At 41.6% G+C, this 20,186-nt stretch overlaps 1 protein-coding gene across 5 annotated transcripts in view; it reads left to right on the forward strand.

Moving 5' to 3' along the window:
* Nucleotides 1-20,186, forward strand: part of EBF2 (EBF transcription factor 2) — a 192,104-nt gene that overhangs the window by 117,807 nt on the left and 54,111 nt on the right. For all 5 annotated transcript variants that reach the window (XM_029203855.1, XM_029203858.1, XM_029203856.1 and 2 more), the window contains one exon: nt 17,980-18,061. In XM_029203855.1, coding sequence (XP_029059688.1) covers nt 17,980-18,061 — 82 coding nt within the window. The remainder of the gene's footprint in view (nt 1-17,979; nt 18,062-20,186) is intronic.

Consider the following 20,186-nt stretch of genomic DNA (forward strand, 5'->3'; position numbering starts at 1 on the left):
TTCTCAGGGGCTGAGGTGAAAATGCTACCAGCTCTCCACGTGACGGGGCCCCGTTTGGTCCTGTAATCACAACAGGAAAATGTCGGCATTACAGGGCTGCTGGAGAGCTATGAAAACAGGACTGGTTTTTGAAACCACTGTTAAGATTGTCCCCCCAAGGGCAAAGCAGGTGTTTCCAGAGCACCCCAGAAACAGGTCTGGGAAAAGCCTCAGCCCCGCATCGAAGGGCAAGTTCCTTATTTTCCATGCACCTGGTATTTTACCGAGCTCCAGTGGGCACCGTTGTAGTTGATACAGGTGCTTTAAATGTCACCTTGCTTTTCTGACATCCAGCCTGTATGTTAAAGGAGTAGGATAGCTGGATTCATAATGTCTTGTGCCAAACTCTATATTGCAAGAGTCAGAATTCATGCTTAAGACGTCTGATTATCGAACCACGCAACTTCAGAATGAGTCATGCTAATGAAAGCCATTTGGCCCTGTTTTCTCTGTGAACAAAGCTGTCTGCGTTGGTTCATTTAATCGAGCATCTATCTAGCAATTATTGATATTAAATTGATTTCGTGTTTCGAAAGATGTTTCAGACACCAAACACAGAACTCCCAGTTTATTTTACAGCGGAACACAGAACATGAATTCCTTCCCGAAGTCATCAGCTCTGGGTTTAACCCCTAAAGTGTAAGCGTTGATCCCTTCTTCACTTGGCGACTTAATTACTAGACGTCGTGCCCTCCCTCCGTGTAATTTATTCTCAGGAAATAAACGGAACACTTTGGGGGGGGAGGGCACCTGCGTGGGATCGTTTTTTTTTTACTGAGGAGAAGGACAGTTTGCTAAACGTGTTGTGGTCCTTCACCAGAAGACCGATGCTATGGTAGAAACGATATCGCTGTTTTACAGGAAAGTTCTAAAAGGTGTTTTAAGTTGTTTCCCAAAGCACCTCAGTAATTCTCCCAGCGTCTCTCAGAGGTATTGCCCAATTTAACAGGGAAGACGTGAGGGAACGTGTACAAGGGGCGAGATAGGCAAGTGAAACACAGAGAGGTGAAAATATCGTCGGCAGTACAGACAGCGATTGAACATGTTCTCCTCCCTCTTCCGTTTTATCCTGTAGGTCAGACTGCATCCTATGTTACGTGATAGGTATTAACATAAACATGGGGGATTAATTTCATAGATCACATGGAACGGAGATGACATTTATCTTCACTTTTCAGCGAGTCATCTCATTCAGAGAAGGGTGAAGCCCAGGTTAAAAGAGTTAAGAACAGAATTGGTCCACGAACTACTTTATCTCTTGTTTTATTTGTTGTTGTTTTTCTAAATTGTAATATAAAAGTCAATCTGCCTAGTTTTGTTCACCAAAAAAGGCATTATTATAATCTTGGCCAGCCCCAAGATAGAATATATTCCTAACAAAATCATAGAAGATTAGGACAAACTGTGAAGGACCATGAGTTAGACTTCACTGGGCCTTTCATTCTGACTTATATGGAACTTGAACTTGAAAAATGCCCCCCTCACCTCCAACTCAAGACCTTAGATAACAAAGCAGAGAGATGGGAACACATTTTGATCAGCTCAAAACCTGTATTATTAAAAAAATATTTGAAGCAGGCATGTCACACCAGGAGTGGTGAAATCTCCTTTTCTTTTCTTTTTTCTTTTTCTTAAAAAATAAAGAACTTTAGACGCGGACTAGATGCCTAGCTGTTTGTTCAGTGTGGCTTTGCTGTAATCACCTTGGCAAGCTGAGGGCTGGTGAAAGAAATGGGCCTGATTTCTCTGGTTCTGCTGTATTTCAAGGCAGGATTCTAACGGGAGGGGTGGAGGACTTTTAACTTCAATTCAGGTCAAATGAACAGCCAATACATTCCGACTCATGCATGGGACAAGATGACTTCCCTGGGATTGTGCTGAGCCAGAGGCTTTTCTGGGCCGCTTCTGGGGGTGGCCGTCCTGACCATGGGTTCGACAGGCAGAAGCTGGCATTGGGTTGCTGGTGTCCGAGTCAGCCACTACTGGGCTGCAGGAGCTGCCTTTCTCCCAGCCTGGCCGCGCGACCTTCTGTGCATCTTCCCCAGGGAGCTGTGGCCATCGCTTTCCCATGCTCCTGGACCCAGTCCTGTGCTCGCTGAGAAAGCTGAACAGGCTCTGTGGCCTCTGAGTGAAGGTCTGAGATATTTTACTTCCAGGTCAGCTGTTTGACTCCCCAGAGGAAGTCATTTTTTTTTTTTTTCCGTTAATGGCTGTGTTCCATTGTCCACTGAGTGGGGAGAGACCATGAACCCAACTCCAAAGTCTAGGGCAGGGAAGGCTCATTTGGGTAAAACCCAGTCTCAGGTTTTTGCAGATTATCTGATATTGAGCATGTTGTTTTCCCAGGTCTTCCTTTCCCCTCACGATCTTAAAATTTTAGTCATTTATTTAATTCTCTGCCTCATCCTGAAAAGAACTTGCGGTGGTTGTTTTGGCTTATGAGAACTTCTTTCAAAGGCATTTTGGAGGGAGAGAAAGCCAATAGCACTGAAAGTTGCAACTGAGTTTTAGGGACTAGATGCAACGTTTATATTTTTCTGTGCTACCCTGTCTCGTGTGCGCATGTGTGTGCGTGTTGACGCAATAATGCTATCTGTTCTGGCAGAGGAAATGAGCAGTTGAACTATTTTAAAGTTTAGGATCTTTGTAGATATCAAATACCCTCACAGTCGGTTTCTCAAGAACAGTTTTCTTTATTAGAGTCATCCTGATTATATGGTCTCAAGTGAATACGCTATGTACTGCAGCAGGCTTTAAGAATAGATCTCATTTAATGAAGGGTAGGAATAAGTATCAAAAATCAACTTCAATCTTTAGAAATGGTCTGGACTTGTACAACACCAAGTAACATAAAACCAGGTTTAAAAAACAGATAAAGTCTCATCAGTTGGGACTTCTTTGGACAGCTGGAGTTTGGCGAGGCTCAGTCAAGGACTTTTGAACCCTGAAAATGAACTCAGGGTCTTGTTTTAAGCAAACTGGGGCTGACTTATGGGCATCACATGAATCTGCCCCATTCACATCTAGCCTCCTTTTGAACCTGGGGTGAGAAATCCCAATAGCTCAAATGGGGCTTTATGCCTAGCCTCCATTTTTGAAATAAAGTGGTTCAGTTTCATGTCCTGTTTTGGTAATCCAGCGTACTGATCCTGTGGTATGGAAGAGAGAGGTTAGAAATGTGGGATGGCCCAGGAAAAGTGCCCAGGGACCACTTCTGTTCCCCGTGGAGAGGCTGGGGTCTAGATGGTTTCTGGCTCCATCATGAGACTTTTCGCCAGAGCCTTAGTTTTTTAAAAGAGAAAATGAAAGGAGAGATTCTGGTTCTCTACTCATGGGCAGAATGAAAACTGACTAGTTAGTGGTCTTTCTGAGATGACCAGAGTTAATACAAATGTATTCCAGACAATGAAGAAAAGGGGAACAAGTAAAAATCTCTTAAAGGCAGCTAAAAGAAAGGTTTCATTTTTTGGTACTAAGATTTGGAAACCTCCAAAAAGTTAGTCACATCCCACAGAGTGAATAGAGGACTTAGAATCAACAAAGTTTGAATGAAAAAAAAGGGAAATATTGTCTGATTCCTGGAACCTCACGTAGATTATATAGGGGTTGGGTTGAGATTAGACGAATGTAATCATAGTCTGCTCAACTAACAACACTCTGGAATATTATTAGCTTTATCTGAATGTCTTTTGTATCAAATTCTTGACCTGATTTTTGTCCCAGTTTCTCTTTTCTGTCAACTAGGTTTAGTTCTTCCTTTAAGGAAAAAAAAGTTAAAAAAATTCTAATGAAAGCCGGCTGACTCCACTATGAGTAATATAAGGAAATCTGTTTTGCTAAGGGAGCAACAGAATATTGAAATACCTGGTTTTATATTTTTATGTGGGTTTGGCAAATGCAGTCTGAAAGTGGCTAATATGATATCCGACCTGGTGTTAATAGCCAATGATAATTCCACATGTACCACCTGCTACCTGTCAGGTTACACGTTCTTTCTTTTTCCCTTTTTTTGGCATGAAGGTTACATTAGCTGTGAATGTGGGTCTTCCTGGCTGGAGTGGAGGCGAGCCGTCATACTTTTCAGATGAAATGGAGCTTTGATGTGATTCTCATCTTGGTTTCTTTTCTGCAGTCACCCTTTCTTCCCAACTCAACTCTCCCCCCACCCTGCCGTAAACTTTGATGAAGCCCTTAAAAACCATAACACACCATCCTGAATTTGGAAACTGGGAAGGGAGAGAAGAGAAAGGGAAAGAGAGAGAATGAATCACAAGCACAAACTAGAATGATGTTCGTGGAGGAAAATACTCCTGCCAAAAAAATTAATTTAGAGAAATTTCCTGGAATATATCTGTGAGGGGAAAAACCCACCAGCTGGAGATGTGGATCTGTGAGCTAATTGTTTTACACCTTTGTGTTTAAATGCCCCTAAGTAATTTCTCTTTCCCCCTAAGAACTTGTCAGGAATTTCTCAAAAGCTAACTATACATGGATCACAATTGTTTCCCCTTTGCTCTCTCCCACTGGTACATAGTTATAAATTGACTGGGCAAAGCTGAAGAAAATACCCTCCAAACGCCAAAACCAAACCACTTGCCTGTCAATACAGGGATTTTGACCGGGCAACCTGTCTGCCTCTTTCCACCTGTAAGATGCTCCCCAGAGAGTCGGTAGGATGCTCGGTCCAACACATTACGGTAGGAAATGGGGAGACCCTTCCTTTCACTCTGAGTTTAACCATTAAACACTTTTTGGCTTTAGAAAAATAGACCTGCACATGTTCCCGACTACCGAGCAACCAGATTTCCTCTTATAACCACTCAAAATGGGGTATGGGGAGTCTGAAAGATAAGCACAATACATTAAAATGATTTTTCTTGAAAGGTGAAGAGATTATTAAAGATTTCCACTGCCATTCGTATATTTTTTGGAAAGGAAATAATTTTAGCCTCTTATTAATATTATTATTCCAGCTGTTGTTATGTTCCTTCTGAGTAACTCAGAAAGGCACAGAAAGCTCCCTTTCTTTTAGGCTTTTAAAAATCTTCCTGAACCATTTAATCTCTTCAGATGGGGACCAACAGCAAAGGCTATGGTTTGGATCAGAAGAACGGTCCAAATGTCTTATGTGTCCAAACTATCCAAGTAATAACATTGCTTCGCTCAGAAAAATTGCAGCAGCTTTTTCCAGGTGCTTTCAAAATATTCTCCTCACTCTGGTTAGTCATTGCACTAGCCCCAGGAGGTAGCTGTTCTGGGTCCTCCTTCCAGATAAGGAGGAGAAGAGTCTAATAAATGCATCTCAGGGCAGAAGCAGAAGCAGCCCCTCCATTTAGCCCCCGGCATCTGTTCCTGGATGTGGCCACGGGCCTCTGAGGGATCAGTGCACTTTTAAACTTTCTTCTCAAGTCCCAAGCTAGCTTATGTCTTAGCTTTGTCAAAAAAAAAAAAAGCAAAGAAATGTTGGCTGGCTAGTAAGGAAGAAGATACACTTGGTTTGGTAATGAACCTGGGAAAATTGTTTCCCATTCTTTTTCTATTTTTTTAAACATCTTTATCAGAGTATAATTGCTTTACACTGGTGTGTTAGTTTCGGATTTATAACAAAGTGAATCAGCTATACATATACATATATCCCCATATCTCCTCCCTCTTGCGTCTCCCTCCCACCCTCTCTATCCCACCCCTCTAGGTGGTCACAAAGCACTGAGCTGATCTCTCTGTGCTATGCAGCTGCTTCCCACTAGCTATCTATTTTACATTTGGTAGTGTATATATGTCCATGCCACTCTCTCACTTCATCCCAGCTTACCCTTCCCCCTCCCCGTGTCCTCAAGTCCATTCTCTATGTCTGCGTCTTTATTCCTGTCCTGCCCCTAGGTTCTTCAGAACCTTTTTTTTTTTTTTTTTTTAGATTCCATATATATGTGTTAGCATACAGTATTTGTTTTTCTCTTTCTGACTTACTTCACTCTGTATGACAGACTCTAGGTCCGTCCACCTCACTACAAATAACTTAATTTTGTTTCTTTTTACGGCTGAGTAATATTCCATTGTATATATGTGCCACATCTTCTTTATCCATTCATCTGTTGATGGACACTTATGTTGCTTCCGTGTCCTGGCTATTGTAAATAGAGCTGCAATGAACATTGTGGTACATGACTCTTTTTGAATTATGTTTTTCTCAGGGTACATGTCCAGTAGTGGGATTGCTGGGTCATATGGTAGTTCTGTTTTTAGTTTTTTAAGGAACCTCCATACTGTTCTCCATAGTGGCTGTATCAATTTACATTCCCACCAACAGTGGAAGAGGGTTCCCTTTTCTCCACACCCTCTCCAGAACTTATTGTTTGTAGATTTTTTGATGATGGCCATTCTGACTGGTGTGAGGTGATACCTCATTGTAGTTTTGATTTGCATTTCTCTAATGATTAGTGATGTTGAGCATCCTTTCATGTGTTTGTTGGCAATCTGTATATCTTCTTTGGAGAAATGTGTATTTAGGTCTTCTGCCCATTTTTGGATTGGGCTGTTTGTTTTTTTGATATTGAGGTGCATGAGCTCCTTGTAAATTTTGGAGATTAATCCTTTGTCAGTTGCTTCATTTGCAAATATTTTCTCCCATTCTAAGGGTTGTCTTTTCGTCTTGTTTATGGCTTCCTTTGCTGTGCAAAAGCTTTTAAGTTTCATTAGGTCCCATTTGTTTCTTTTTGTTTTTATTTCCATTTCTCTAGGAGGTGGGTCAAAAAGGATCTTGCTGTGATTTATGTCATAGGGTATTCTGTCTATGTTTTCCTCAAAGAGTTTTATAGTGTCTGGCCTTATATTTAGGTCTTTAATCCATTTTGAGTTTATTTTTGTGTATGGTGTTAGGCAGTGTTCTAATTTCATTCTTTTACATGTAGCTGTCCAGTTTTCCCAGCACCACTTACTGAAGAGGCTGTCTTTTCTCCATAGTATATTCTTGCCTCCTTTATCAAAAATAAGGTGACCATATGTGTGTGGGTTTATCTCTGGGCTTTCCATCCTGTTTCATTGATCTATATTTCTGTTTTTTGTGCCAGTACCATACTGTTTTGATTACTGTAGCTTTGTTGTATAGTCTGAAGTCTGGGAGCCTGATTCCTCCGGCTCCACTTTTCTTTCTCAAGATTGCTTTGGCTATTCGGGGTCTTCTGTGTTTCCATACAAATTGTGAAATTTTTTGTTCTAGTTCTGTGAAAAATGCCCTTGGTAGTTTGATAGGGATTGCATTGATTCTGTAGATTGCGTTGGGTAATAAAGTCACTTTCACAATATTGATTCTTCCAATCCAAGAACATGGTATATCTCTCCATCTGTTTGTATCATCTTTAATTTCTGTCATCAGTGTCTTATAGTTTTCTGCATACAGGTCTTTTGTCTCCTTAGGTCGGTTTATTCCTAGATATTTTATTCTTTTTGTTGCAATGGTAAATGGGAGTGTTTCCTTAACTTCCCTTTCACATTTTTCATCATTAGTGTATATTGTTTCCCATTCTTCAGAAGATGTTTCTATTGTGTATAGAGTCACTATAAAAAGTGAAATTGCAATGATAGAAAGCCAAGCTCATTTCAGGTGGCTCCATCCTTTTGGCCTAACAATCTTTTGGCAGCTGATATTAGTGATTTCACTGAGTGGAAGGGCCGAGGACCTCTCTATTTTCTCTAAAATTCGATTTCTCTTTGAAGGTTTAATAACTTCCCTGCCAGAACACACATTTCCCACTTTGTCTTTCTAGAATCTCAATTTATGTGGCTATCTATTAAGCATACCTTGGCCTTCTAGATTCCCACCTTGCTTCGAATTTTCTAACTGGTCATCTACCCATACCTTGAGCTCTCCTGATCCTGGTTTATTTTAGGGGTCAAAATTAAGCTTCATGCTTGGTTGCAAAACTGTGTGGTTTCATGTTTTCAAGTGCACAGATGCATACATTTCTTTGAGACTCTACTCTTCAGCATTAAAGAGGGACCCTTCATTGTAATCATTACCAAATGGATACAGTACTAATGGAACTTAATTGTTTCCACTAGATGGATCTCGGGTGTTTTTGGCAGCCAAAATGAAAATGATTCCAAATACCATCAAAGGGGCTTATAAGCACCCAACATGCACAGAGTGTTTTGATATACAGTGGAGTGTTAATATCATTATCTCTCCTAATACAACATACGGTTACTTTAATCCTCTCCCGCCTCTGTGATCTTGGAAGAGCCGATGGATAGAAGGCAAAGAATAAAACACTATATACAAGGAGACAAAGGGAGAATTAGTCCCCATCCTCTGAATGTGATTTTTTTTGATTGTTTGAATGTTGGCTTCAAATATGTACCTTTATCAGTACTGACTTCTGCATCTTCCACGCTAGTTTGAGTTTGTATGCGACATCAAACATACCTTTTCACACATGTTCTTTCCAGATTTTTTTTAACACTTACTTAGCAGTTTATAGAAGGAAGTGAATGATCTCCTCAAGCTGCTTACAAATTAAAAAAAAATCTGTGCTTATTAATTATGCAGGATTAGTCTAATTATAATTCAGCAAATTAATTAGCGACAGAAGGTGTTCTGAAACATTGGAGTACATTTGCATGTTAAATGGAGAGGCTAGTCTGTAATATATGTAAATTTATGCATGGCTTCATAGTTTAATTTAAAAATTTGCAGCTGCATATGGTATGGGAGCAGGTGAAAAGTCAGTTTTAGTTTAATGATGCTAACAAACATTAGATGGTGTCCTGTCTTAGCAAGAGAATGCACTCATATCTGCTAATCTATAATTCTGTCATCAGAATATAATATTACATAGATGCTCAGACTCAAGGTCATTAGTGAATGGACCCATAGGTGCAATAGGTATAAAGCTGGAAACTGCAGAGAGAAGGCGAGAATAGGAGGAACCCCAACTCTGAGCTTGGTTTGCTACATTATCCAATATCGCATATGGAGTCAGTTGGCCTTAGTTTCGGGAAAGTAATGCTCCAGCCTGTGTAAAGAGGGGCATCTTTTTGTCTGGTATCTATTCTGTCAGGTGTAAAATAGTTGTCCAACCCTGATTCCCTTTCCAAATATTCACATTTGCACTTCATTTCAATTTCCTAGAGCCGTGGGAAAGTTATTACCGAGTTATGAATTAATGGTAGGGTAGAGAGTTTTACACATTGGCCTCAACCATCTGGCAAAACAGTAAAACCAGCAGACCAGGCAGCAGCAAAGGGCTCTTGGTGTAATTGGTGTTCACTGCTCAGCCTAGCATAGATGAGCTTCACGGGGAGGGCAGAAAGGCGGGAGGGGGAGGGGAAGGCTGCAGAAGGGGAGAAGGGGCACTAAGGAAATAGGATAGTAAGGACCCATTAAGCTGATGGCGGGCTAATAACTTCATTTCTCTCCTTCACCCGAGTAGTCATGGAATCAGAAAGGGAAATAGATTCGTAAACTAATTCTGAAGTCTAACTGCAAGATGTTTTCTGAAGTCAGTCTGTAGCATGTTCTGTTTTGCTCAGTCTTTTTTCTTTCTTGGTGAGAAGGGAGAGGAAAGGATAGGGCAAAGAAGAGGATTCGTGTTAAAAACAACAACAACAACAAAAAAAAAAAAAAAAACAACAACAACAAAAAGAGGAAAAGATGGAACTGTGCGCGTTGCAAAGAGCCCTCCAAAGACATTTTATGAGAACAATTGGAATTACAAACATGCTCTTAGTGTTGTGTTTCATTCCAGTTCAAGCCCAAAGAGTTCAATTATTATTTTCCTTAGTGGTGTCAGATTTTCATCTGAGTGCAAAAACAAGGACTTTTCCTTAGAGAATTTTTTCCCTACAAGCTTCCTGGTGCCAAGTGATGGAATTCAGGAGAGTGAAGACATGTCTGAATACAGAAGAAAAAAAGAATCCCAACATATAACACCAGGTCCTCAGAAACTGTAGTGTGTCGCTAGTCAGAAATAAGTGGAGAATCAAAGTAGCCCGTGTTTTTGCACCTCGGGGGCTGTTTACAGTCAATTCCTTGCCACTTGAGCTTGGGAGACCCTCACTTCGGAAGAAATCATGAAATGGCTTGGAAATGAAATCTGTGGCTATGGAATCAGAATTACACAGTGGGGGAAGTCGCTCCCTTCTGGTACCTAAATGAGCACAGCAGATCCCACTCAGGAGTTGGTGTTTGGTAACGAAGGGTCTATTGCCAAACTGAAATGCCACTTCCAGGAGCTTGTAATTGGAGTGAATGCCGAACAGAAAATGCTTCGATGGGGCCCACTGCCAGTGAGCGGGTGTACGAGGCTCTGAATTCTTTTGCCTGACCATAGTTTACTGGAAACCGTGATGAGGAGTTTTGACCTACCATCTTTTTGTTGTTCTTGCGCTTCTCCTACAATCTGTTGTAATGGATTAATTACATGGTTTTTTTCTTTCCTTTTTTTTTTTTTTCTTTTTTAAGTACCTCTCCCTAAAAATTAAGGGAAGTTCTTCAAGTGGAGTATATACCAGTTCTGGAGAGATAAACAGTGCAGAGAGAACTGGGTTTGAATTTGTGGCAAGTCCCCTCTGGTATAGTTTTGTTTGGAAAATGGGCCATTTTAAAGTGTGGTGGGGGGAGAAGGGTCAGTTCGGGGGAGGGGGGCGTAGCGAGTGGTGACATTACCAGGCATTTACCCAAAGACTTCGCATGGATAACTAATCCTCGCTATCGGCCCACGAGGTCATGTTACAGAGGATGAAACTGAAGGTCCCTGTTGAAATATTAAACAACAACAACAACAATAATAATAACTACAAAAGCCTTGACATCATCTGGAAATGGCTCGATAGGGGCACCACCCAGTGAGGTGCCACATGGACTGAAATTATCTGCCTTCAAAGGAATTCGCTTGCTGGTCTATTTAAAAATCTCCAGTGTAGAAGACTCCCCTCCGTCCCCTGGGTAACGCTTTCAAATTTTAGCTTTGGTGACTTATTCTCAAAAAAATTTTCCAAGACTTAATTCAACTTCTTATTGTTACACTTTCGACTTCCAGCTTTTTTTCCCTCCGTAGTCTTGATGGACGAATGACCTTGCATCTTCCTCATCCACTCAAGCAACCTTTTACACTCTTCTTGTAGAGACTACAGCCATGTGGGCCATGCCCTCTTGAGACCATGTGGGTTCTTGAGGTGTCTTGTTTTCCAAGTATCTGATAGACTTGCTTATCTTCCTCTGCAGAATCCAATACAGCCACAGAATTTCTAGAGAACACAGTCCCTGATAGGAATGATAGACATTGTTGTTGGTTTGCTTGTTTTGTTTTGTAACGTGAGGAGTGACCACATTCTTATTTACAGAGAGTAAGATGTAGACGGAGACATGATCCCCTGTGTAGATCCATGAGGCGCTCACTGGTCTCCTGAAAAAAAGAGCTGCTTGGCAACATGTTCCATCTTTTCCTTCAGAAGAAACTTGGCCAAGCTCCCACCTTAACAATGTTTTCCTGAGTCAGACAAACCTCAGGTCCACTCTGGGCTCTTCCACTTACTAGCTGTTTGACTTTGGGCAAGTAATCTAACCTTTATGAGTCTTGATTATCTCCTCTGTAAAATGGAGATGTTATTTCTCCTACTCTCAGAGTTGGGGCGATTAAATGAAACCATACATGGCTAATAATATGAAGTCAATGAATAGGGGCTATTTATTTATTATTATCATAATTAGACTTTGAGCCAAGGGGAGTTAGAGGGATTGAATGTAATCAGAAGTAAGAAAATATATTCCTTAAAAATTTTCTGTAAACTTAGATCTTTCAGATCTGAAATGGGCTTTCATTGGAATCATGCAGGTGAATAAGCTTCTGTGGTAATACAACCCTTTAGGAATGTCTGTAGAGAGGAAAGATGCTGTACTTACTCTGTTTGTGTACTTATATTTACATTTTAAGGAGTCATTTAAATAAGTGGATTGCATGGAAAATCAGCTTATAAAAATGAGTATTTGATTTAAGCTTAAATAAACCAGTCAGTCAAAACTTTTAAATTATCTCCTCTTTCCATGGATCTTCTTGGGTCTTTGTACCAACTGCCATCTTACCAAGCAGATTGCAGGTAGCAAGCATTCTCAGATGTCCCATTGTCACGTTTTTTTGGGGGGGGGGGTGTAGCAAGAGCCAACTCGATGTTTGACCTCCCACAGTCTCTTCTTTTTTGTGGACCTGAGTGAGAGTCTTCACAAGGCCTTAAGAGCTTCAGGGCCCTTTCTAATCTTGGGCTGCCACCTCAACAATCCACAGATTGATCAAGGGCACGTCATCTTCTGGCCAAGGCCGGGGCCCACTGCTGTCCTCCTGATTTGGGCTGCCTGAATTTGGATTTGTTGGAGGCTGTGGCGGGAGGAAAACGTGTTCTCTCTATTGTCAGAAGTTTCAAAGAGGATGTTACAATTAAGACCTAGATTAAAGCTAGAACATTATCTTTGTGTTTTACACTGGTCTCAAGTGGAAACCGATCACTTAGGGGTTTTCCTACCATCTCAAGCAGAGTGAGCTGCCATGAAGGCTATTCTTAAGAGTAAGAAAATGGCCCCATGGATATGACCATCCAACATGGCTTCTCCCTCTGCCCGTAAAGACTGTAAGCTTGAAAGAATCCTGGGAGAAGAGAGGTAACTGCCCATTTCTTTCAAATATGATTTTATGATTCAGCCCATCCCAACATTTGGTAGTTCTCACAAATGATATGAGAGAATGTTCTAAGAGAAAGGATTATTTTCTTTTCAGAAGTATGCACGAACAGTGGAAGGCAATGAGATTTTAATTTATTGGACTCTGGAAAAGGAGGTTTAGCAGTTAATCCAGATGAAATGTGTCTTCCTCAAAAATCAATAGACATAGACCTTTAAGCACCTACATGGTTTATCAACTGTATATATGGCTCAGCCTTTAGTGATCCAACCTGCATATGTGGCCGTTGTGGCAGAAAGAGAACCAGATACAGCATCCCTGTTCTTGGCCCTTGGAGAGTGTGGGGATGTTCCCATCTCCATGGTGTATAAGATGTGGCCATGTCATCACAGAAGCTGTTTCCAGGGTAGATGGAAGTAGAATTTTTTTTAAGGGAATAAGGAATGAAATTTCAAAGTGAAAGGTACTTTACATGTTATTTTGCATAGAGTAAGGCTCTGCATAATGGTAGCTGTTACTAGTGCCAAGTTCACATTCTTTTGATATACACTCCTATCTAATTTTTTTCTTGAAAGAAGACTTTGTGCCTTCCACAGTGCTTTCCGAAAGATTTTTTGTATTATAATTTTTTAGAACGCGCTAGATCTTGGGCTTCTAATTGAATGGCCTCTTCCACAATTCTGGAGAAATAGTATGCTGCGTTTTGTACTAGATCATTGGCTATAATCTCGAAGTCTGGCATGAATATAGAGTAGTTACCCTTCCTGTGATTTAGAGATTCCCCACTGACCCCACCACTGGACCTGAACTCTGCACCCTACTTGTACATCTAGTTTGAGTCTCAGTTTTTATTTGGGGTGGGCTCAGGACATGTCTAGAGCCACCTAGGTGCTTTTACTGTGTTCTTGAACAATGCCGAGTGTTCTAATATTCCAGAGATTAGGAGGAGAAGAGAGTTCTTGGGTACTAGGTAATCCTCTGGGATCTTATTCAGACCCGTATTCAGGGGACTCCAGGCTCATCTCAGAAACTGAAGAAGCATTTTTCAAATAGTTTGGTTGTGTGCTCCATGAGGGCAAGATTTTGTCCATCTTGTTTGCCATTCTGCTGATCCTTTATGGCACATACTCCACACTTAATAATCGGCCAAATGAGTAAATGAATGAATTCATCAGGGGGTTTCAGTGGTAAGGATTTACTTCCACGCCAACTATCTTTGACCTCATGTTTTCCTTTTGGGATACTATAGTCCTCTCTCTCCCTCGCCAAGAAACCAGAATCCTTCATGGGTTTTTTGGGGTTGTTTTTGATTTTTTTCAGACTATGTTTTCTGAAGTTTCTTTTTAAACAGTTATATTGAGGTATAGTTTACATACTATAAAGTTCACCCATTCACAGCGTATCATTCAATTGGGTTTTACTATACTGAGAGAGCTGTGCAATCATCACGACAATGTAATTGGTGCAGGAAACATAGAACGCCCGATGGAGCCTGCTGCCGGAAAGACCCAGGTTCAAATCCTTGTTTCTGCCACTGACAAGCGGTGTGATCTTGGGCCAAATTTCTTAAATTCTTGGCGCCTTTGTTTTTCCTGGCTGTGAGAGGGTTCGTCACTCGTACAGTTGTGAGAAATAAATGAGGCGTTGGATATCAAGCACATAGCTCAGAGTGTGGCATGGAGCTGACATTTGGCAAACCTTCTTTCCCGCACTCGGTGACCCCTGTACCCTTCAGCTTCTGGACCACACAGGATGGTAAGCAGGGACAGAGATGGCTCTGATCTGTGATATTCCTGAGCTACCTTCTCCTGCTGCTGAAGCACAGAGAAAGGATCCTAAGAGAGTGGTGCCTCTCACTCAACAACCGGCCCATCAACCTCTGGGTCCCACCAGCTCTGGCCAAGGCATCAGCCAAGATGCCCCACTTTCCACCCATCAGCTGTCCTCGCTTATTCTTCGATCAGGGGGTTTGTTCTCTCTTTCAGAAACCCCCCGCACACACCCCCACTTGGACTTCAATAAGTCACAGACTTTTGTTTCCAGTGGTTTCTTCTTCCAATGTCACCATTTCTGGAGGGTTGTCAACTCTACACATTTTTCTTTGCAATCATAGAATAATAAGGTTGGAAGAAACCCTAGAGATAATCCAGTTAAACCCTCCTTTTAACAGTCAAAGAAACTGAGGCCTAGAGGAGCAAAGTAACTTGGTTACATAGTTAGTTGGCAGCAGTTCAAGACTAGTACACTGTCAGCATTTAATAGATATCAGCGCAGTGAAGGACTGCCTTTGGGTCTGTTCTGTTGCCTCACTTGACCCAGGAACCAGAGTGAAAGCTGAGGGCTTGAATTCAGATTTGGATCCCACTCTCTATTCCTCTTTCTCTAATAAAACAAGGATATACCTGTCACCGTTAGCATTCACTCTTAAGGAATGAGATCAGAAGCCTTGTAGAGTGTACCATGCTAAGTGGTTAGAATATTTCTGGAGTCAACACTGTGTGGAGAAAGTGAAAATTACAACTTCCATCCTGATGAGTCTCTGCACATTTGGTCTGAACCTTGTAATTCATTTTGGTTTCCCGTTGCTGAGTGGAGAGAGCTGACATTTTCCAGGCTTCAGAGGGATCTAGACCCAGGAGATTTATTCCCTGCAAGTTACCCTATGGTTAATGGATGGGATGGTTAGTAGAGGGTTCTGTACCAAGCCCCTGAGCATAGAGGGTGGAGGGGCTGAAGGGGAGGAAAGTGGGAGACATCAGTAAAAGGAAGAGAAAAAAAATGGAGATATCAGTAAGCCCCAGAATTCCTTTAAATTGATTTCTAGGTCCACATCTAAAATACGCAGGTCATAATTTCTGGTGCTAGCCATTTAGAAGTAGCTACGCCTTCTTTTAGAAAGTACTATACAATGTAAGAGAATTTTCTTTCTCTCTCCCCCTCCTCCCTCCCTCCTCCACCCCTCGCTTCCCCTTTGTGAACAGGATGTTATATCCTTAGTGTGCAGGGGGCTGGGTAGGTTCCAAACTCAGACCCCAGGCCCGCAAAAGAGTCAACACTGGGTGTTTTCTAGCCAAAGAACTGTTAAGGGTCGTAATTTAAAATGAATAAAGCCTTTCAGCGGGCCCCTTCTTCCCCTAAATCAATTTGATTTTATGTAAACATTTATCTCCTTTGCACTTTCATACCATTCATATAATAATGCCTTCATGAACATTAATGTTTTCAACAGATACGTTTTCGAGAAGGTGAGGGGGGTGGGTAGGTGAGGGGAGGTACAACACACACAATGCTTTCTAAGGAGTCCAGTTGCGCTAAAACTTGCCCCAAACCAAGGAATTTGTGAGAAAAAGAAAATTTGGTTTTAGTAGGGGAAAAGATGTAAATCACTCATGGGGGAGGGGCGGGTGTTGGAGGGCAAAGGTGGTGTGAGGGCAGGGGTTATTGTTTGGAAAGAGACTCAAGTGAGGAAAAGGCCAGTTTTAAGTCTTTTGTGAGAGCATCTCCAGGCATTTTAAGTTGCTGTAGGTGACCCCGCTAGGAAGGCACAAGTGAAAGAATGCTTTGCCTTAAGAAAGAAAATGTTTGAATTTTGACCAATCTGTCCTTAAATACAAGCAGCTCTCCTTTCTAACGCGCTCCGGCTGCTCTGGACAGACGCCCCACTGCACTTTCGAAAGCAGGGGCAGGTTGTGAATGTGAACGCCGCATAAAGCAGCAAGGAGTGCTTCTTCTGCCTTGTTATTCTCTGCCTGGCACCTCGGATAAAGGCCCTGGACACCTTCAGGGCCCAGGAAGCAATGCTTAGCCCCCACCCCCACCCCCCAGTAAGGATGCAAAGAGAGAAGTGAAAAGCAGATGCTATAAAATTATGAAAAAAAACATTTAGCTATTCTTTCCAAATTCACACCCAACCTTATTTATAGATAGGGGTCAGGAACACTTGGCCAAATATTTTTAGCAAATCTAGAGAAAATGCTCTGAAAGGGCAATTCCTCTTCTCTCCTCTTTCATCATTTACTGTTTATCTCCCCATCAGGTTTTCTTTTTTTAAGTGCTAAATACAATTAATTGGCGTGCTCTCTAATTCTTTCTTGTGATTGTTAAAGAAATAAAAATAAACAGAAGGCCACCACGACGGCATCTCACCAACCGTTGCTTTAAAATAGAATTTTTGGAAGCATTGTTGATTTCTACTTATTTTTGTTGGTAAATCCTGGGGAAAAAATGTATATCTTTTCCTTTAAAGTTCTAATTCAAGGCGTGGATGGTAGAGTTCTGAAGGGACTTTGGGACTGCGGTAAAATTTCGTTGTCATAGTAACAGAAAGGGAAATAGGCCTTGCTCACCTGGGACTTTAACGCTGCAAAAGCTGGATTTTTTTTTTTTTTTTTTAAGGAAAAGGACTCTGCAAGTGAAATAAATGAAAAACTTATTGTATTTCGAAACAACATTCCAAACATTAAATAGGTAAATGGCTGAAAAGACCACTTCTGCCATTTTTCTTGGTTTCTGTACTCATCTGATCAAAGAAGCCCAATTTTAAAAGTGCACAAAAAAGGTTATCTAGGAGAATATTGGCTTAAAAATATGTCTTACAAATGATAACCTCAGACCATTATTCTGTGCCTTTGTATATTTCTGGATAATCTATAGAAGGTCTGATAGGACATTCACACTTGTTATTAATCATAAAACCCCCAGCATATACCTGCACAGACTGACTGTCTTTGGACAGTAACATTATTTTCTGATTTTCTATCCACCAGTTGAAAATATCAGGCCCCCTTTGTGTGTGAGGGTTTACGTGTGAGGTATGTGTGCATGAAGATGTGTGTGGCCAGCGGAAAGCCACATACGTGACGAACCCTGGGATTCTGGGCTAAGTCATGCCACTTTTAACCCTCTGGAGCAAGCTAATTTTGTACAGCAGGAGTCACTGCTGCTTGTGAAGCCTTTTTTTCTTCTTTTCTCTCTCTCTGTCTCTCTTTTTTGGAGAAAGCATGCCCTAGCCACTCGGGGGTGGGTGTACAAACCAGAGCCCAGTTTGTGAGCCACTTCGCAGCCGTCAACAGTGATGGAGCCAACTTGGGACCAAAAACATCCAAATTTGCAAACTGCAGTGGGTCCGCTACGTTCCTTCACAGGCAGGGCTGGCTGAAATTCCCCAGACCTGAAATCCAATCACTTTCCAATCAAATCTAATATAATGCAGATCTATTCTCTCCTAAAACATGTTTACTTAAAAAGGTAACACCTTGCTTTCTCTTCACAGATTCTTTTTAAAATTTTTCCTCAAGTGCAATCAGAATTGTTTGAAAACAGCAGGAAACCCAAGGGACATGAGAAGGTTTCAGGTAAGGGGCCTGCCGTTCTTTCCTAGTAAATAAGTCATCCTGTTTCCTTTCTCCCTAGCACTCTTTTTTTCTTTTCCTTTCTTCCCCCCCCCCCCTTAGAAAACATTATTCACGGATGCTGCTAACAACAAAAAAGATAACTGTAAATGACCGCCCTCTTCAGACAGCACTGAGGGTTTCTTCATTTTGTAGTGTTTAAGGCCTTCTGCCTGCATTGCCAGAGCCCCAGGGGAGGGGCACCAACCCAGGCTGGAGATTTGATTTTAAGCCCTCAGGCTGCCCTTCGCACACACAGCTGCCCACAAGCAGGAACAGCGTTCTTGATACTCAGCCACCTTGGGATTTTTCAAAGCAGCTTCTCTGTGCTTTCTGCAAGCAGCAGCCTCTTCCTTTCCTTTGCCACCGATTAACTATTCAGTGGTCTCTCTCCGAGTGTCTGGGAGAGCAGCAGACCAAGCAGCCGTGGTCACTTTAAGATCTCAGCATGACAACAAGACCCACGGGACAGTAACCCAGCTGCCTGGGTTAAATCTGCCACCGGTTTCATCACCCCTGCCACTGATGTACTGGGGATACAAGCTAATAAAAACCCAGAGCGAGGCAAAGTGTGTCAGGTTGGAGATGCGAGGAAAGCAGCCCCTCTTGGCCCCCTTCCTTCATCTTTGAAGGACCCACATTTAATCCACCAAATGGCTTTCCTGCCACTCACGCCCAATTGAAATACCTCCCGCTCCTTTCCCCATAGAAAAATGGAAAACATGTTAAACAATATTATTCAGGCTTGAGACTTAAAAAAAAAAAATCCTGGCAGCAACGTGAGAGATGAGAGATGGGGATTATTAGCCTCACATTTCAGGTGGGGAAAGTGAGGTTCTGGGAGTTTAAGTAACTCGCCTCTAATCACGGCAAGGAGGTGGTACAACCCAGAGCCAGGAGGATGTGTCTGATCAAACTCTTTCCACCGGACCCTGGGTTTGCAGCGTGTGCAGCTGCTAGGTTTATGCTTTGCTGTTGCCTTTTTCTAAATTCTGAATAATTTCTGAACAAGGGACCGCACATATTCATCTTACACTGGGTCCCACAAATGATGTAGCTGCTCCTGCCTTTTGCTCAAAGAGCTTCTGTGGTTAAGCAGCAGAGTCATTAAAGAGTTAATAGGAGAGATGGGTACATGCAAGGCCAGTGAGCACGACCTTGAAAAACAAAAATTCCTGTAATGTTTTTTCACCGCATCATGGGTATCAAACTATCTTGCTGTGACTGGGACATTTTTTTTGTTTGCTGTGTGGCGCTAATACGAGCCTCGCCTGAACAAGTTAAACCACAGCTCTCCATCCTGCAGACTCTTCCCCTGCTGCATGATAAGAAGACACATAGAAATGAAATGATTTTCATGGGGCGGGGGGGGTCAAGCAGGAACATTGTGCATAGTGGAAGCTTATGGTACTCAGTGTTCCAAACAGAAACAGAAATAATTTCAGTCCAAAAACAGAGTGAAATTCAAAAGAATTCCAAAGTGCCCAGATGACCAAAGCTTAGCTTTCACGTCTGGAAGAAACAAGAGGCAGGGAAAGAAGCTTAGATTCCTATCCCCCCTTATTCTCTATCATCCCTTCCAAAGAGTTTTAAATTTGAGAAGACACTTCTAGGAGGCTTTAAATAGAATGCCTTGTCACTTTATTTATTTTATTTTATTTATCCCAAATTTTAGAAATGTATTCACTAAGCAGATGCACGTAATATTTCCTCTACTTCTCCGGTTATTTACTAAGTGAAATTTTTAATGTGCCTGAAGTTTTTAACGGGGTTAGAATAAATATTGTTCATCTCAAAATACGAGGAATTCCCATCCTATGTGAATGTACTTGACTTTTGCAAAGACGAGGGAAAAGATTTTTTTTTTAAGTTTGCGGATTCTAGGACTGTCTCATTTCTGGGGTAGGGCTAAAGTCAACTGGAAAAAATTTTTTTGCGTTTTTTTAATTGAGATAAAATTCATATATTCATCATTTAGACCATTTTAAAGTGTGTGATCCAGTGGCTTTTAGTATATTCACAGTGCTGTGCAACAATTACCACCATATCATTCCAGAACATTTCCGTCATCCCAGAAAGAAACCCCATA

Source organism: Monodon monoceros, unplaced genomic scaffold (genome assembly GCF_005190385.1).
Source record: "Monodon monoceros isolate NGI ecotype Baffin Bay Population unplaced genomic scaffold, NGI_Narwhal_1 Super_Scaffold_5, whole genome shotgun sequence".
Taxonomy (NCBI): domain Eukaryota; kingdom Metazoa; phylum Chordata; class Mammalia; order Artiodactyla; family Monodontidae; genus Monodon; species Monodon monoceros.